At 36.5% G+C, this 20,127-nt stretch overlaps 1 protein-coding gene across 2 annotated transcripts in view; it reads right to left on the reverse strand.

The window, feature by feature from the left end:
• Positions 1–8,599: 8,599 nt before the first annotated feature.
• The window catches only part of LOC126281503 (synaptotagmin-10-like), an 865,953-nt gene continuing 854,425 nt past the window's right edge, over positions 8,600–20,127 (reverse strand). The window contains exons 9-10 of one of the 2 annotated variants that reach the window (XM_049980517.1): positions 17,238–17,438; positions 8,600–12,621 (exon numbers count right to left, since the gene is read on the reverse strand). In XM_049980517.1, the coding sequence (XP_049836474.1) occupies positions 12,618–12,621; positions 17,238–17,438 (205 nt within the window). In that variant the 3' untranslated portion in view covers positions 8,600–12,617. The remainder of the gene's footprint in view (positions 12,622–17,237; positions 17,439–20,127) is intronic. The other variant, XM_049980518.1, reaches the window with a different exon arrangement.

Genomic DNA, 20,127 nt, shown 5'->3' on the forward strand with positions numbered 1-20,127 from the left:
ATATATATGTAAATGACCTAGTAGATAGTGTCGGAAGTTCCATGTGGCTTTTCGCGGATGATACTATAGTATGCAGAGAAGTTGCAGCATTAGAAAATTGTAGCGAAATGCAGGGTGATCTGCAGCAGATAGGCACTTGGTGCAGGGAGTGGCAACTGACCCTTAACATAGACAAATGTAATATATTGTAAATACATAGAAAGAAGGATCCTTTATTGTATGAGTATATGATAGCGGAACAAACACTGGTAGCAGTTACTTCTGTAAAATATCTGGGAGAATGCGTGCGGAACGATTTGAAGTGGAATGATCATAAAAAATTAATAGTTGGTAAGGCGGGTACTAGGTTGAGATTCATTGGGAGAGTCCTTAGAAAATGTAGTCCATCAACAAAGGAGGTGGCTTACAAAACACTCGTTCGACCTATACTTGAGTATTGCTCATCAGTGTGGGATCCGTACCAGGTCGGGTTGATGGAGGAAATAGAGAAGATCCAAAGAAGAGTGGCGCGTTTCGTCACTGAGTTATTTGGTAACCTTGATAGTGTTACGGAGATTTTTAGCAAACTCAAGTGGCAGACTCTGCAAGAGAGGCGCTCTGCATCGCGGTGTTGCTTGCTCGCCAGTTTTCGAGAGGGTGCGTTTCTGGATGAGGTATCAAATATATTGCTTCCCCCTACTTATACCTCCCGAGGAGATCACGAATGTAAAATTAGAGAGATTCGAGTGCGCACAGAGGCTTCTCGGCAGTCGTTCTTCCCGCGAACCATACGCGACTGGAACAGAGAAGGGAGGTAATGACAGTGGCCCGTAAAGTGCCCTCCGCCACACACCATTGGGTGGCTTGCGGAGTATAAATGTAAATGTAAATATAAAAATGATGTATTAAATGGTAGGATGACTGGTAGTATTAGTGGCTTTGATAGAGAAAGAACGTAAATGTATATGTGGGAGAAGAACTGGGAAAAGATGACTTTTCTTTGTTTTATTGTTTGCCTATTTCACGCATAATCAGAACCATACACCAGTATTAATCCATTAAGCATTTTATATTCTTACAAAATGTAAATTGCATTTTGTAAGTAATAAAAAATTAGCTGCATGTGTAACCTCTGCATTTTTATGTAACCAAAGTAATTACCTAAATGGTTAATGGAAAATCTCATATAAAGATGTGAAACAAATACTAACAAAGAGATAGAGGGGCTGGCCAGTACTTACCTCATCTCAGTACAGCCGATAGGTACACAAAAAACAGAAGAGGACCGAAAATTTATGTTCCTAGCTTTCGGAACAAATGTTCCTTCATCAGGGAGGAGAGAGGGGAAAGAAAGGGAAGAAGGGAAAGTGGACTCAGTTACTCACAACCCAGGTTATGAAGCAACAGGGAAAGGAAAACAGGGAGGGTAGCAAGGATGGAGGCATGGTTGTCAGAGGGAAGCTTCCCTGATGAAGGAACATTTGTTCCGAAAGATAGGAACGTAAATTTTCGGTTCTGTTCTGTTTTTTGTGTATCTATCGGCTGTACTGAGATGAGGTAAGTATACTGGCCAGCCACTCTATCTCTTTGTTAGTATTTGTTTCACAAAGTAATTACCTTTGACACAAATACAATTTGCAAGCACAAACACAAAACATTGTATAATTATTGTTGTTATTTTGTAAAATAGAACGTTTATCATAATCAAAGGCAAGAGTTTTCATCTTACTGATAAGTGCAAAAGTTGTTTAGCAATAAGAGAAAATGTTTTATATAAGATCATCGAAGTACTGTAGCAATATTTGGTATGTTTCAATTTTTCATTTTTAAAAACTTTTAATGATTTTTTTGTGGAACATTTGTTTTCTAGCACTGTATGATAAATCTGTATTTTTTTTATTTTTACCACAACATCTCTCTGTTTCACATTTAAAAAATCAACTATCAAGTAAAACCTGAATTAAACATTAGCAGTTTCAATTTTTCTACGAACACTGTATATTTTTAAGTAACAGACAGGAGGATAATTACGTGAAATAAAAATATTCTGTAGGTTATGTGACCATTTATATATCATCACTCAGTTTCTAGACGGTTCACCACTTCCAGTTTCTAGGGGAATCGAGTTAGACACTGATCACATATTCAAACAAAGTGATCAAAATGGGGCAATGCGCGACAGGTACGCAACACAGCTAACATACAGGTAATACAGGTACGGTCTTAACTGACCAAAGCTGCTGGGAAAAATACCCTAGTGAACGCTCAATTACAGTAGTCCATGGTAATATATAGTAGTTTTACAATTCTACTTATGACACAAAAATTGCAACTCAATAGTTTATATTGATCTTTATAATAGAACACGAACGAATGAATTGTGACTGATTTATTTATCCAATCTTGAACAACGAAGGAATAAAATTCAGAAAAGTTTGCAAGAGCTAAGTATTCATCAACTACCAAGGTTTGCTTTCCGTCTTTCATAAATTTACAATGAGCCTTGGTGATAAAAAAAGATGCATTTCAAAAAACACTTCTTGTGAGTTTATGATTGTCACCATTTCCAATGTGTTTTGTCACCCATTGTTTGTATTCTACATTGTTAGTCATCAAATCATTATCTTCAGATTCTGCAGGCATAACAAGTAAAACTCGTTTGCGTGGACAATCTTGACTTTTCTCATGATCATACACATATAACTGTTAACACTGCTTACCAGAACTTCCAAAATATTTTTATAGTCAGCTCTAAGAGTGGCAAATCAATCATCATAATTACAATATGGGTGTCAAATATCCCTTCAGTTTCAATGTCAGGATTTACTTTTTTGAATTCAATAAATAGTTTGTTTAAATTACACAATATTAACCTTTTTTTTCTTTGAACCTTATGTTTTTTGGCTGAATAATTTGTTTGGAAAATATTGAATCTTGGGTGATTAATGTTTTTGCAGTGCTGTATGCCATACAAAAGAGCAGTAAACACTTCAACCATCTCAGATTTTTTGTTGATGAAAACTCGTGTCATCTGACAATAGTGCAAAAGTCTTTTTTTAGGTTTTGTTTTTTGTGAAAGTTCGAAACAGTTTGTTGTTTCCTATATTGTAGAAAGCAGCTATGTAATTGTATCCTGTAAGTGCGTGGAATGCTGGTAGATGCTGTTGCTAATTATATGCAGTTGATGCTGTTAAGGTCTTTATTAATTTTAGTACTAATTGCTGAAACTGCCACCCAAATGTCAGATTCAGAAACTTTATGCATACTGGTCAGTAATATTATTAAAACATCAGTATCAGGGACTTTTACTAAAATTTTTGATATTAGTGGCACTGTGCCAACATGAAACATAAACTATGTAACCTCTTCTTCATGTTGATGTTTATAATCACTCTCTCTAGCTTTTACAACATGATTTTCCGTTACTTGATAAGAGTAAGGAGCACTGACCTCCAATGGCTATAAAGGCTTTCTTAGTTTGCATTATTGATACCAAATGGTCATTCCTCCATTAATGAACTAAGATCTATACCAAAGCCTTCTTAAAATAATTAAGTCTTCCCACAAAATTGGTAGGTTTGGCTTGTGGAGGTTCTTTTAACTCTATAACAAATATCAAACTTTCACTGATTTTGATATTCGGAACCTTTGAAGAATATATGTATCTCTGGATCACAGCTGCATTAGCCAAGGTTTGTGGCAAGGAGGACCCAATCTGGTATAAGATGTAAAATCTGCCTACTATTTCAACATAGATTTGTATGAACTTGAATCATGTAGACTTGAGATCCAGTGTCTTGGAAAATGTGGCCTTGTCTGTTTTTAACATTACCCCTGTACACAGGAAAAGAGTAGATGGTACTGGTCCTAGTGAAAGTGTCTAACAAGTGTTCTACACATACTTTTTTGTCATGGCTAATTGCGAGTAGCTGAACAAAGATGTTTTTCCAATTTCCAGTACTGCCTCTTTATCTTTATTCATTTGAACTCTGGAGGTGCACTGTGATGAGAAATTAAGAATTTTGTTTTATGATGTTGGTTTCTCAAATCTTCCAATAACAGGACTGCATTCAGAAATGAAACTTAACTTTTATTGATTTTCCACTGACTTAACAGAAAGCAGGAAATCTCTAACACCAAATGATGCTGCTCTATCAGTAGAAATGTTACATAAAACATTTTTTGATACTATCATCAAATTAATTAGTGGTATTTTTAAACATTTAAATATTGGCCTACTGTGAACATTTGCTTTGCCATTTTTCTTCTGCTCATTCTTTCTTCTCTCTCTCTCTCTCTCTCTCTCTCTCTCTCTCTCTCTCTCTCTCTCTCTCTCTCTCTAGATATATTATCTTGTTGTGACAAACCAAGATTTTACATGACAGCAGTCAATATTTTTGTTCTCGCACTATGGTGAGAGTCAATCTTTGATGCACAGATGTAGAGTTTGCAGTAATATTATTAACAAATTGATTACAGGCAGCGCCATTAAAAGCGTGCTCTAGTGTCATGTCAGCAGGTGATCTAGCAAAATTGGCATTTGTATGCCTAATTCCAAATGCGCCTTGTCAAAATTTGGTAACCAGCAGTGAATTTTCTTGATTCAGCCTGATTGAGCACATTAAGGACTGTGTGTAATAATTAGTCTGGTTTAATGCAAAAAATAAATCAGTCATGCTGAAAACTGAGTCAGAGTACAGTTTAAATTTACCGGTACAGATGCTTTTCAAAACCTGCTTGAGTTAGTTGATAACTCACAACAGTGGTGGTAGCATTGAGCCATTTTTCCATGTTCACCCATCAAAGTATGCCTGCAGAACTCTTTGTAACCTTTAACAGCTTTGCTCAGTAAATCAGGTAATTCAATCCTCTCGATGTCAGAAAGACTTTGATTAGATGTAGTATTGATAAATATTTTCAAGAGTTCATCCAGCATCTCAAGCACAATTTGAATTGTGAATAAGTGCAGTGTTTGCAATGAAGCAGCAGTCAGCAGATGTAGTTGCTTACAATGATTAAAGTGCTTGGTGTAAAAAAAAAAAAATCTGACTATTGAGCCACCTGCTAATACTTCTACTTGAGCCAGTACTTCAGCTAATCCATGGGAATGTACAAATTTTCCAGTGGCACCAAAAAATGCACCTGAATTTACAATTTACCCTGTATAGTGCAGCAACTCAATGTGGCATGGACTCAACAAATCATTGGAAGTCCCATGCAGAAATACTGAGCCATGCTGCCTCCATAGCTGTCCATAATTGTGAAAATGTTGCCAGAGCTGGAATTTGTGCATGAACTGACCTCTTGATTGTGTCCTACAAATGTATGATGGGTACGCAAATCAGTCACTCAAATTGTCCGGAATGTTCTTCAAACCAAATCACAAACAATTGTCCCCAGTGACATTGCACATTATCGTCCAGAAAAATTCCATCACTGTTTGGAAATATGATGTCTATGAATGGCTACAAATCACCTCCAAGTGGCAGATAGTACACATTTCCAGTCAATGATTGGTGAGTTGGACCAGAGGACCCAATCCATTCCATGTATATACAAACCACACAATTATGGAGCCACAACCAGCTTTCACAGCACATTGTTGACAACTCTGGTACCGAGCGAAGTGGCGCACTGGTTAGCACACTGGACTCACATTTGGGAGGGTGACAGTTCAATCCTGAGTCCGACCATCCTGATTTAGGTTTTCTGTGCTTTCCCTAAATCACCTCAGGTAAATGCCGGGATGGTTCCTTTGACAGGGCATGGCAGACTTCCTTCCCCATCCTTCCCTAATCTGATGAGACTGGTGACCTCGCTGTTTGGTCTCTTGCCCCAAATCAACCTAACAGCTTTGGTACAAGGCTTTGTAGGGTCTATGCCTTACTTGAATCCTATCATCAGCTCTTACGAGCTGAAATTGGGGCTCATCTGACCAGGCCATGGTTTTTCAGTCATCTAGGGTCTAACCAATATGGTCATGAGCCCAGGAGAGGCACTGTGGACGATGTCATACTGTTAGCAAAGGTACTTTCATCAATATTCCGCTACCATAGCCAATTAACGCCAACTTTTGCTACACTGTTGTAATGGATACTTTTGTTGTACATCCCACATTGATTTCTGGGGTTATTTCATGCAGTGTTGCTTGTCTGTTAGCACTGACTCCACCACCACTGCTCTTGGTCTTAATGGCCGTTGGCTACTTTGTCGTCTGTAGTGAGAAGTAATGCCTGAAATTTGGTGTTCTTGGCACACTTTTGACAATGTGGATGTAGGAATATTTAATTTCCTAACAATTTCTGAAATGGAATGTCCCATGAATGTAGCTGCAACTACCATTTCATGTTCAAAGTCTGTTAATTCCCATTTGGCCATAATCAAATCAGAAACCGTTTCACATGAATCACTTGAAAACAAAGACAGTTCCACTAATGCATTGCCCTTGTATACCTCGTGTACATGATACTGCCACCATCTATATATGTGTAAAATGTGTATATCACTGTCCCATGAGTTTTGTCACCTCAGTGTACATAGTCATCTTGACTATGGTCAAATCATACAACATGATAATTACTTTTCCACATTTTTCAGCTTCTCTCTCTCTCTCTCTCTCTCTCTCTCTCTCCCCCCCCCTCCCTTTTTTTTTTTTTTTTTTTTTTTCTCTTTTCTTTTGGGCAATGGCGACTGTTTCATTTACAGCAGCATGATAAGTTGGAGAAAAAATTATTGCAGGCAAGCAGTCAACGTTTTGAATTCTACTATGATATGTTGCATCCAGCAGTCATGTGGAAGGCATGCAACCATGGAGTTTCATGCTCACTGGACAGAGCTGCAGTTTCGGAACCATTCAGTTGCATTTTTCTGTCGGGCAGAAGGCACAGAGAAATGAGTATGCTCACTCTCTTTTACTCAGTGACTGTCTCACATGCTGCTTTTATTCTGTGTCTTTCTCTATCACATAGGTTTGTAAATTGTGTTTCTGTGCTGCACAATGCTCTCATACTGTACATGTACAAGAAAACACAGTGAGGGGAATTTACTGCTACATGCTTACCTCTTTACATCTAGCAAATCTTTCATTATTCCCTAGAAGAAAGAGGAAACTTGACTTTGGCTTTTTATTTCATCTTTTACTCTTTATTTGTGATATATTTTTTTAAAGAGACTACGTAAGAGTTACTACTGAAAAAAATTAAGAAATTTTTAATTAAAAATAACTCTGCAGGGATATTGCATGGAAAACCAATCACGTTTTGTTTGTTTATACTTTATTGTACATAAAATATACATCTGATTATGAAACTTGGTGGTTGAAGGTTGATGTAAGTCAGGATCTTAGATGGTAAGCTCAATTCCAAACAATCACCACTGTATGTGTTTGCAATCAGTAAAGATTTCCCCAAATCATTGAATGCAAATCTTTGATGATCTCTTTGGATAGGAAGGTTGAGCTTATACCCCATCCTCCTTTGCTGTGGGCTTATGCTACATTTCTAGTGAAATTGCTGTTGAAGCATCAACCCCAATCTTACTTTTAATTTGATAGAAAATTGCTGTTAAGGTTTTTTTTTTCAGATAATTGTGCATAACAGTATTAAAAGGTGTAGCTGGTCTTTGAAATTGAAGGTACTGCTTCCGGCAAAATGTACCCTGTCATGAGTACTTGATTGTGTGTAAACAGATGGAGGACAGTGAGCTCTTAAATACTGTACCTGTAGCATCCACTTACTTTAATTGAAACATTACTCTGAGAATTAGCAATTATGATGTGAGTTATATCTTTGTCTTCCTTGGCTTCATGGCAGATTGGCATAGAGCACAGAGCAGTGTACAGTCAACTGACAATTGATCTTGGAGCTCTAATGTAAATTAACAGTACATGCGAAATCCAGATTATATGATTCAAGGAAATGCAACCAAGTTATTGCTAATACCTTCACAACTGCAGTGTAGGATAGAAGAGCCTTGAAAATAAGTGTTTGAAGAAGGATTGAGAATATTTTTTAAAGTGTTGATAGCAGTTCCTATGAATACTGTAAATGGAAGGAGTCATTCACAATGAATGAGACCAAGTAGTTCACTGGAGAGCAGAGCCTTTAGAGGTTATTTTACTTTGGCCATGTGATTAAGGAGTGTTCTGTGGAAGAGGATGGTAACCAATCCAGGCAGACAAAAGTGTGCATATAGTGGGAATAGCTGTCTGGTCCACCAGATCCCTGAAAGATAATTGCATCTGAATGAGGCAGCTGCTGTGTGTTTCACATCATAGTCAGCAGTTGACTGACATCTTTATGATTGTTGATAGTGAACAAAAATAATGTTGAATCTGTAGTATGGGCAGAACTATTAACAGTCAAGTACATTGCAAAACTGGAAATCTTTCAAATGGTGTACAGTTTGTGTTAACACCTACATTAATTTTAACAAAAACTTGCCATTCAAATAGGACACATACAGGAAAAGAAGGGTGTAAATACTATGTAAGTTGTACCTAAGTGTCATCTGTCTCGCGTGTGTTCTGTGGACAGCAGCAGCATTGTGTTACAGAAGTTTCTCTACATCAGGATACAGGCCTTGTGGGTGCTTCTTTTCTGATTGATAACATGTTTGCTCATTTGAAAAACTGTTGTTTTTTCATAGTTTATTTATTCATACAACTATTATTAATGCTACTATTATTGTCATCATTGTTATTATTTCATTTGATAAATTAGGCTGTGTACTTTACCATGATAATGATCTTGATCTTAAGTTAAAAAGGAATAAGTGGGCTACTGCCTTAAGGATGTAAGGGAAAGAAAAACATTATATTAGGATTTAAGCTACACATGTGAACTGCACATAAAATTTATTTTGTATCCAACATTTATATACTATTTAGCATAGTCAGAGATTATGTTAGTTTAACAGGCACATTACATAAAATATTTTGACACAGACAACTTTTGTGTTATATGCATATCAAAATACATTCACTTACATAAATACATAAGAATATGCTTTTCTGATAACAGAGATGAACTGCTTGTACAATTTTCTTCCTCGAAAGATTCGAATTTCTTAATTTTTCATGAAAACTGGATGATCAAAGATCTGTTTGTGTATGTGGCTATAATTCACACTTAATAATTGTTGTAACATAATCATTTATGCTATTATAATTTTTACAATTTTATTAAAAATAAAGCAAGAAATATTACATATAAAATAAAGTTTTTGATGACCATGATCTCTTGTTATATTCTTAGTTCATTAGAATAAATTTTATGCTAAATTAAGGTTGTGTGTTGTCGTAGAATATGGTAAGCAAACAGTTGGGCGGTATTTTCATTTAATGAAGAAGATGGATTACAATTTAGTTGTCACTCAGACCTATAGACCATGATGAAAAGAAACTTAAAACTCGCAACATTTTTTCGGTTGGCAAGTTACTCTTTGAGTATCCTTCTTATTTATGATGTCCCTGAATAAGAATCAAAACCTCCAAAACTGGAAATGTCACTCTGTTCAAAAATTCTTGTTTCTCATTCTTTTATGGAAATTATGGTATGCACCACTATGCAGTTATGGACATGGCTATTTATGCGTGGAGGTATGAAAAATAGGTGAAGGTTTCACTTAAACAGAAATGCAGCAAAGCAAGAATATCTACATAAATATTTTTTACCACATGCGGAACCAAGCTTTGAAATATCGAAGCCATGTCATTAGGTGTGGTAATGACAGATTTGTGATAAGAAGGCACATTAGCAAAGAACTGCCATTCTGTGAAGTGTATTGGTATTGTACAGTGTATTTTAGTAGAAATTCCAAATGCACACTGTAACTTATGACAATTGTATGGTGTTTTGATCACTTAGATGATTAATGACATTGTGTTAATTTAAGGAGCAGATCACAGAAGTGACATGCGAGAGAGAAGACTTATTCTTTATAAAATGTGTGTGTGTGTGTGTGTGTGTGTGTGTGTGTGTGTGTGTATAGAGAGAGAGAGAGAGAGAGAGAGAGAGAGAGAGAGAGAGCACTGTCAGGGCTGAAATATGGGCAAGACTAACTTTTGGAACTGACAACTCTCATTGAGTATAATGTGCATGTAATTTTACAAAATTTCCATGTTTAGACTGTGATGATTATTAGGTGGGCAATTGCATTTTTATGATTATTTTTCTCAGTTCATCCAAGTCTTCATTTATTTGCCAGGTTTCCACAGAGAACAACAAGTTTTTGGTGCAGCATTGTTTTAATTATTTGTTGATTCTTATTGTGGTTGAGTGTTACTTAGAAGCTGTGTTAAATAAAGAACACACTTAACAAATCATAGTTGTTTTATTAATGCCAGGGGCAAGACAACATTTTCTCATTTTAAATAGAATTATGTTTCGCATAAAAAAATTGGGCAATATAATTCTGATCTTTTTTTCCTGTTTTATGATCTCACGAAGAGAACCAAGTTCAGTTAACGTAGCATGTGAAACAAGAAGTTAATGTTGACATTTTAGATTACTTATGGAGAATGAGGTTTTCAGATTTTCCATCAATAGTGATGAACAATTTACTGTACAGAAGGAACAAGTACAGTGATGGAAATCCAAAATTTTGTCAAGATATATGATAAATATTTACCCCAAACTAAAGACACCACTGTGTTCTGAGATTATTCTGGTGCTCTATGAACAAACATGTGTGAATTGACTATTTAATTTCTGTTATAGCATAAATTGGTACTACCAGAATTAAAACAGCAGTTTTAGGGAGAAATCACTAGATTTCTTTTCTGTAAGTACTTTGATGGAAAGTTGTCAAAAAATTAAATTTGATCAAAGGACAACAGATTTGCCAATATGTATTATTTCTTACAAGAGTTACATAGTTGAGGAGCAAACAGCTCAGCAAGAATAACATTTTGTGGTGATACAGTGGTCAAATAGTATGCACTGACATTTCATTTGATGAATTTTCCATTGAGATTATAACAGATCCCATTACAGTACACACATATTCATATTTCAGTTGTTTCTCACTACAGTTGAAGAAAGTTTACACCATAGTAACATTTATGCCATGGGTTACAACTTTTGTAGTGTTAATATCTGTATAACTGATGATATATCAGCTTCTTATGGTGTAAAGATATTATTTCTTTTCCTTTTGCTTGACAGCATGATATGTACATTATACAAATTACTGCATTACAAATGTGGAGTTTCACTTTTATGAATTTTGTATGTATTTAATTTTCTCGAACATCTATGAGATAGTATTCTTAAGAAGTATTGTAGAAATAAAATCATTTAATACTTAAATTGAAAAAAGACTGACATTTTTTGCAACTATTAGATCTGGTTTTTGAGTAATTACTATGGCTTCCCAAGCAGGCAATAAAATGGTGAGCTTATTAAGTCGAAATAATACTAAAAAATAACAGCTTTCTACAACCTTTGATACAAGACCATGTGTGGAAAACCATTTCCATATAATAGTAAAGCCAACAAAAAATAAAAACAAAAGGTGTGGCGCAAGAGAGATATAAAATTGATTATCTAGACAGTAACCCAAATTCAGTTCTACATTTCATATATAATATGCAGCCATCTTATATCTCATTGCGAACTGTCTCATAAAGAATGGTATTGCAGTAAAATATCAGACACATCAGTAACAGTATTTTTGTCCTTGTTTTTATGACTTGTAAATTATGCATTTATCTATGTTTTTAAAAAGAAGTTCCAATCATGATATTTATGTGCATATTTTACTGTCAATGATCTGAAGGTGTCACATACATATATAAGCTCAAATGCGTTTTTAAACATTGACCATGAACAACTGCTCATTCCAGAAGATCATTTAAGAGGAAAACATTCATCCCTATATACTTGTGATGCATAAAGCTGATTTGAACACACAGTTTCATACACTAATTGTGAGGAAATAAATATTCTTTTACAAAATTAAAGTCTTATTTACAATACTATCTGATGGCTTATAATTTATCCCAGTAGCATTATTTGTCACAGGTAAAGGTCTATCCATGCAATCAACAACATAAACCCTTTGTTTTTTCCTTAATATTATGTTACTGTTTATGCATGTTGTAGATTTTATGCTTAGCAAATTTCTTTTACATGTTAATATCTTTTTAGTTAACACACAGAAGTGACAAAGAATGCATATAAGTTCAAAATGCTACACACCGAAAAAGCTTCTTGTAATTCAAATATACATTGTGCTTCATATGATAGTCTTCACACATTCTGTTTAAATTTTCTTACAGAATATTCAGATATGATCTTTCTCATATAAAAAGAATTTCTAGTACTAAAGCATTTTTTCTCTTAGCTAAGTGTATATTTCATACTTACAGAGTTTGTCACACTACTGTATTACATTCTTTTCTACATCACAGAAATAGTTTGTTATATATGGAAATAATTACTTTTATGGACAGTAGGAGGTACACAGAGCTGCATTAGAGACATATCTTTTTGATTCCATCAGAACATACAGTGCAGATACCTAAGTTTTTATTTCAGTATCATGTATCCAATTACCTTCTTCAGGAAATGTACCTCTTTTGAGCAAACCTCCATCCAGTTTTCCTCTGTGCCATGTTTATTTTAGTGACTTTCTCTTCATCTGGAAAGAGATAAAGATGACATGAGTTGAAGTACTGCATGTACTTGTAATGTACAATGTGACTTTTTGATGCATGCTATAATGAGACTACATCAGTGTGATCCTGGAGTGTAGTAGATGGTGATATAGCTGTAATCAGTTGTACAACATGATATGCCGTTTTGCTATTATAATATTTTGTAACATTGGTAACGTATATTTTTGTCAATTTGAGATTATTGGTTTATATTGATATTTGGGGATCCATATTTTTATGTAATGTTTATTTACCTCCTTTTATTACAAGAGAGTATCCAAAACTAATTGATTGTTCAAAACTTAACAAAATACTTTGTAAAAACAGACATAATGTCTTATGGGATAACAGCAATCAGTGATTTTATAATGTTACTTAAAAACCGTCTTGATTGCAAACTTTTTTTTTTATTCATATGACCGGTTTCAGTTCATTCAGAACCATCTGATATTTCAGTTACAGGAGTAACCCGTCCAAATCCAGCACTTTCCACATGCTATGTCATGTTTGGACGGGTTACTCCTGTAACTGAAATATCAGATCTGAAGATGGTTCTGAATGAACCAAAACTGGTCATATGAATAAAAAAAAAGTTTGCAATCAAGACAGTTTTTAAGTAACATTAATAACAAAATGCAATCTGTATCCGAAGTAAAATATTCTACTTAATTAGCATCTGTTAACAAAAATCAATATGTATCTAAGTGAGTTGTTGATGGAAAGTTTTTATAACTTTGGTTTATGTTTTCTCTGTTTAGCAATAGCTGAGAGTTGGGTGTGAGATGTGATGGAGAGAAGCTGAAATGTAACTCATGTCTGATGTACCCTTGTGGGTCATATTGTTAATATTTTATGAAGTGAGAAAAAGTTGTTTTGTGGTTAATCAAATATGATGAATAAGTAAAAAAGTAACTTTATCAGGTTTTTCATTTTAACTAAGTTACATTTAACACCTGTTTATTCTGATTTGAGTACAAGACAGAAAGGCATTGTTGATGGCTTACTGAATGGAGGAATTATAACAAAATACTGACAGCAAGAAGAAGATTAACATTGACTTTTCACAATGAGCAGTGTTAATGAATTAGTTCTTGGACCCATGCATGGCAATTGATCTTAACCATTTCTTCATTTGGTAACTGGCAACAGAATTATAACTCTAGTTTTGTTACATCAGTTATTTAACTTCATTTCAATTATAGGCAGAACAGGCTTCCATTAGAATGCGAAAACTTTGTCTGCAGAAAGCACAGATAATTTGCTGATGAAATTTCCTCTTGCATTTTTTTGTTTCTTGTATGATTTAACACAATTAATGTCAAAGTATTTTGTTTATAGGAATGAGTTTTCAGAAACAGGCATTGTCCAAAAGAGTCAGCTGTGGGTGGATATTTCAATAAGCAGTTCCACAGAAGACTTCCTGGATCACATTGACAATACACAGCAGATACTTAACAGGTGTGGCAATGGAATGGATGGTTTTGCAACCCTGGAAATAGTACATTATATTAGGAATCAAAAATGGGAGCGGTGCCATCTGGCCACAAACCTCCGCCATTGACTCTGATATCAATGGTCAGCTGAGATGGTGTTGTGTACCAGTGAACAAAGTGCTGTTGCCATGAAGGTATTTTACAAAAATGATGACAGTTATGTGGCCGTGTAGCACGTATTTTGTGTTCATTACAATTTGATACATGATGCCGAGTGCCATCAACACATGCTGTTGAAGTGTGGGTACAGAACTTTGAGGAAATGGGTGTAAGTGCAAAATGTGTGCACATCAGAGAATATTACAGGAGTTGAAGAAGCCTTCAGGCAAAGTCCCTCCCATACATCCTGCATACAAGAATGCACTGCAACTTGAAATATCGGATCACAGTGTACAGAGAATATTGCACGAAGAAATGCAATGCCACCCATAAAATATTCAGATAGTGCAAAAACTGAATCCAGATGACTTTGCTTGGCTTACAACTGAAACATTTTTTGCATTTTGTGACCAGTGTGCTGTTTAGATCAAGCAATTCCACTGAATCTTTATAATGTGATTGTTTTGCGTATGAATTTGTTGGTGTAATGTTGTTCTGACTTCTGTTCATGAGCTACAATAAACTAGTGACAGTCCCATAAATATTGGTATGTGTGAGAACTGGTATATAGTGTTTAGATTCCTTTCAGCATTCTCTCTACATCATTTGCTTTATTATACACACTGAAAAGTCACCCTGTATGTAGAAATGTAGAAATGCTGCGGAGCCGACAAAAATTAAAATTGTTAGTACTCTGTGAAATTCCATTTTAGGAATTACATTATCCACTCTTACGAAGAAGATTATTCACATGTCTTGAAAAAACACTGCTTAAAACAATCAACAGTAAACTCAAGACACATCCTAAGGTTAACATTATGACTGGAACAGTTTGCCCAATTCTGCACTGATCAAGAAAAGGTTTGCGTCACTCTCATCATTTAAATAGTTTTTCTTCTGTTTTTAATCAGTATTTAAATCAGGAACTTCTCTCTTAATACTCTTTTCACTACGGAAAATAGCTGTCTACAATTAACTTTGCAATTGAGGTAAAAGAAAAACACCATGACTTACTGGCAACCAAAAGACCCAAAAATTTTGGTACTTTTGCAGATTTTTGTCTATGACCTACATTCTCTGTGATCTACAACTGAAAGAACTTAGATCTTTCTTGCAGAGCATTAAATTTCTTACAATTTGCGTTGTTAACACACTGCCTGCCTCGAGACTACCAGGAGCCACAGCTGACCCTCACTTGTGCCTGATGCTGTGTGCCCACCGGTCTGGTGGTGAAACATCCATCATTGTGCATGCAGCGGTCAACATGTTTAACATTTTTTTACACAGATACAGTCAAAAGATACAGAGCTTCAGAGGAATCACAGAATTCTCAGAGTATCTAAAAAACTGCAAAAAATGCAGGTTTTAGTGTTACAATTTTAATTTTAAATTTTTTTTGTGAAAACAGAGTGGTACAGGCTTCTGATGGTCTATGTTTGTCAAATCAAAAGAAGCTACCTCCTCTTCCCCTCCATGCTCTAACAACAGAGTGTTTATTTCTACTGGGGTTGGAGAGTTGGGAGGCCAGATGCTGATGCATGAGCACAATGCACCCTTGTGAAAACCTCCCCACACAGTGGATAACCTCCAGAGGACAGCTGCTTGAGCAGCCATATCTTGACACCCTTGTGGACAGCATTCCAAGGAATATTCATCCATGTTGCAATGCATAGGGTGGAGCATCATGGTGTCGAATGGTACCAAGAAGCAGATTTTGATTTGAAAGACATGCACTTTATAACAGTTTAGATTTATTTTGTTTATTCTTTTGTTTTGTTGCCTTTCATAGTAAAGTTATTTTTTTCATAAGACCTTTTCTTTCATTCCTTTTCACCCCTGAGTGTTAGCCTGTTTATGTTCACAGGTATGCATGTAGTGCAATTTTTTGCAATTTTCTTGACAATAAAACAAGGAAAATGTATATTTTTTTGCTTAATAAGTGAAAACAAGTTTCAATTTATTGACTTGTTCTATACCACTATAATCATTTCATTTAGAATCTGTGCAATTGACATTAAATCATTAATGCATGTGGTAAATATGTACTCCACGATAAGTTTTTCAGATGCATTCTGCACCTGCGAGGACCTCCTCAAGATGAGTCTATGGAACAAATAATGTGTCTGATGTAATTCATGGTAAGACTATTCTGCTGACAGAATGTCTTGTTACCGTACAACTGATAATTTTAACATATCACAAATACCGGAATTCTACAAGCAATCAGTCCTGGTGGTCATTTTTACATAAGCAGTGGTGATGCACTGTCTTAGTAGAATGATTTACCACAATTTGTCACAAGGTTAACCATTGATAAGGCAGAAGCTGATCAGTCAGAATGTGAGGTACCAAATTCCATTGGAGTATTTAAGGCTGTAATTTCGTGACAATTTAGAATAGTATTATCTATCAACATTTAGAGCAAGGGTTGCTGAAAACCTATGAGACTGCATCTCAAGGACATGGTTTTTCAGCTTGCTACAGTGTGCACAATGTAAATGTAAATGGTTCAGAGCCTTCATAAAAGAAGTTTTGTCTAGCATGTATGTGCTTTTCATTAACAGAATGGTGTCATAATAGCTAATGACATCAGGAAGAGGAATTTCATGTTTAGAGTTATGTTTATACTCTGATGAATCAGTTCAGTGTTGGATTTGACAGCTGATAGTTTTTGATTTGGAGAGAGGAGTACAGAACATTAGGATACATTAACTTTATCCACAGAGCATCACAATATTAAGGGGCTGACTAATGATGTGGGTGGGAATCAACAACTATAGGTGCACAGACCCTCCCTGTCAGAAAATCTTTTAAAAAATTTGCTACCAGATTCCAAGTATAACATAAAAATGGAGGGATCTATCTGAAGCTGAACTGCAAATATGTCAGGGTTAAAATAAATACAACCAGTAACTGTATAAAATCAGTCTTGCTCAATGTATTCTCAATGTATTCTCAAATACTAGGCAGATCCTGGACAAGAATGTTCTACATATACTTGCAGTTACCTGCTGTTGAGGCAGCTGAAACTTGCTGGCAATGGGTGTGGTCCAGTAGAAGGAATCTGGCCAGGAACAGAATCAAGCAGTGGGTACCACTGAGCTACAGGCTTTCGTGGGTTGTCAAGCATCTCCAACCAGTGGTCACGACCAACACCAATAAAGCTTGCACCAATTGCTGTACAACCCATGAGTTCATTTGGTCCAATCCTGTTGGAAAAATAATTCGAATTTTTATATTTTATATTGACATTGTAAGTGCGATAAAAATGTAAAATATTATGAGTGAGGACACTGATGTTATTCACTACTATATTTGTGATTGTAACTATTAACAAAAATAATAATATGAACATACAGTGCTTAGTCAAGACATTATGACCACCTGTCTAGTACCATGTTGTTCCATTTTTCAAACACAGTGCAACAGAGATTCTGCTTGGCATGGATTCTAAAAGTCCTTTACAAGATTCCAGAGTATGTGGCACCAGATGTCTAAGCACATATCAAGAAATTCCCACAGATTACAGCATGATGGTTTACGGGCGCACAGCTGGCACTCTATATGTATTCTGATGGGTACAGAGCAGGCACATATTCCAGCCAAGACATCAGTGTAGTTCACAATAATGCTTCTCAAACCACTGTAGTGGGATTCTGGCCTTGCAACAGGATAGTTACCCTGCTGGGAGATGTCATCACCACAGGCGAAAACTCAAGCACGAAGCATTGCAGATGGTCCACAATAATCTTTATGTAGTTTACTGCTGTCATGATGCCTTCGATTACCACCATACAGGGTGTCCAAAAAGACTAACTGATTACATAAATTGATAACTCAGGCTAGCAGTAAGATACAAATATGAAACGTATGTCGAATTGTTTACAATTATCAAAGTTTTTTTTTTCTGTTTTAGGTTCACAGTACATAAGTAGTGGATGAGGTACAGTGCCCAAGAAGCCATGTTAACCAATCAGGAGAAGGCACAGTGGGTCCTGTGGTACAATGAGACACGATCTCCAAGCAAAGTGCAGAGACACTTCCAGACAACATTTGGAATGAATCCACTGAATGTCAAGAGCATTAGAGCCTGGTATGAGAAGTTCAAGAACACAGGATCGGTTGCTGACCTTCTGAGGTTTGGCCGAACAAGAACTTCAGCAGACAGGGTGGAAGCTGTAAGGCAATCTTTTCTGTGTTCCTCAGCTGCTATAGTATCACCCTGATGTCTTGTTTCAGCAAGACAGTGCACCACCTCATTGGGGTTTGGACGTCTGTGCCTATCTTGATATGACCTTTCCTGGGCAATGGATTGGTCATGATGGGCCAAAGGTTTGGCTCCCACACTCTCCTGGCGTAATCTCATTAGACTTCTTATTATGGGATTAAGTCAAGGACGAGGTCTACCGAACACATGTACCAGATCTTGAAACCCTGCGGCAACGGATAACCACAGTCATTGAATCGATCCCTCCAGTGATGTTGGCTAGTGTGTGGATGGAAATGGAATATCACCTACCAAGGGTGCTCATGTGGAAGTTTACTGATGTGTGTAAAAAACTTTGATAGTTTGTAAACAATTAGACACCAGTTTAATATTTGTATCTTACTTCTAGCCTGAGTTATCAATTTATGTAATCAGGGAAAGACTTTTCGGACACCCTGTATATCCCATGGAAGCACTACTAAATGTACCCCATGGCATAATTCTGCCCTCACTGGTTTGCATCTGTGGTGCAGTGCATGTTTTGTGCAGCCATTCACCTGTGTGACGGGGTGTAAGGACACAACCATTGACCTGGTGTTACAAGGAATGTGATTCATTTGACAGGCAATACGTTTCTACTGATCCACAGTGAAAACTCAGTGCTGCCGTGCCCACTGAAGTCATAACTGATGATGGCATTGGCTCAACACAGGAGCACGTGGGGGTCATGTGATGTGGAACTCTATGTTCAAGAATGGCCTTTGAATGTTGTACTCCGGAACACTTGTGCCTGCACCAGTATTGTACTCTGTCTTCAGATCTGCCACAGATGGCTGCCTATCCTGGATTACATCATTTTGATAATGGAATGGCTTAATTTCTTTCACCTCCCAGGGATTTTCTTTTTCAACTCACTGGAACAAGTCAACATCAGAGATTTAAAATGGTTCACGTCGATTAAATCACAACATAGATATTTTGAAGATGTATGGTTTTTGTTCATTACATGAATTAAGAGAAACCATCAACATCAACTGCATTCATGCTTTGAAATAAATCCAAAGCCGACAAGTGGAAATTTGTGCCTGATTGGGACTCGAATCCAGATTTCCTGCTTAACACAAGAAGTCGCCTTGACCACCTTGGCTGTCCTGGCATACTTCTCATCCAACCCAAATTCCCATCCTATCGCATGCAAGTAGCGTCCCTGCCCATTCGCTGCCTGGTGGCAACGCTCCCTGATTCCCACAGGGCTTTGGACGTAATGTGCATCCACACTGAGAATGGACAGGGACACTATTTGCATACAACAGAGTGGAAATTTGGGTCGGATGGGAAGCATGCCAGGATAGCCGAGGCAGTCGGGGTGACCGTTTACTTTAAGTGGGGAATCCAGGTTTGAGTCCTGGCCTGGCACAAATTTTCACTTGCAATGTTTGGATTTATTTCAAAGCCCAAATGTGGCTGCTGTCGTTGGTTCCCTTTAATTCATAGTATATGTCAGTAACCTTCGTGTCGACTGTCTCTTGTTTATGACTGCCAGCAACCTTGGAATTCTGTAAGCTGAGTCAGTGTAAGCACAGGCACTGACATCATGAGTCTGAGGGAGCCCTAGTGTCCCCCCCCCCCCCCCCCCCCCCCCCCCAATAACTTAAGAAAATTAATAGTTATATTATGTTTTGTAAAATCAC

The sequence above is a fragment of the Schistocerca gregaria genome, chromosome 7 (genome assembly GCF_023897955.1).
Source record: "Schistocerca gregaria isolate iqSchGreg1 chromosome 7, iqSchGreg1.2, whole genome shotgun sequence".
Lineage (NCBI taxonomy): Eukaryota > Metazoa > Arthropoda > Insecta > Orthoptera > Acrididae > Schistocerca > Schistocerca gregaria.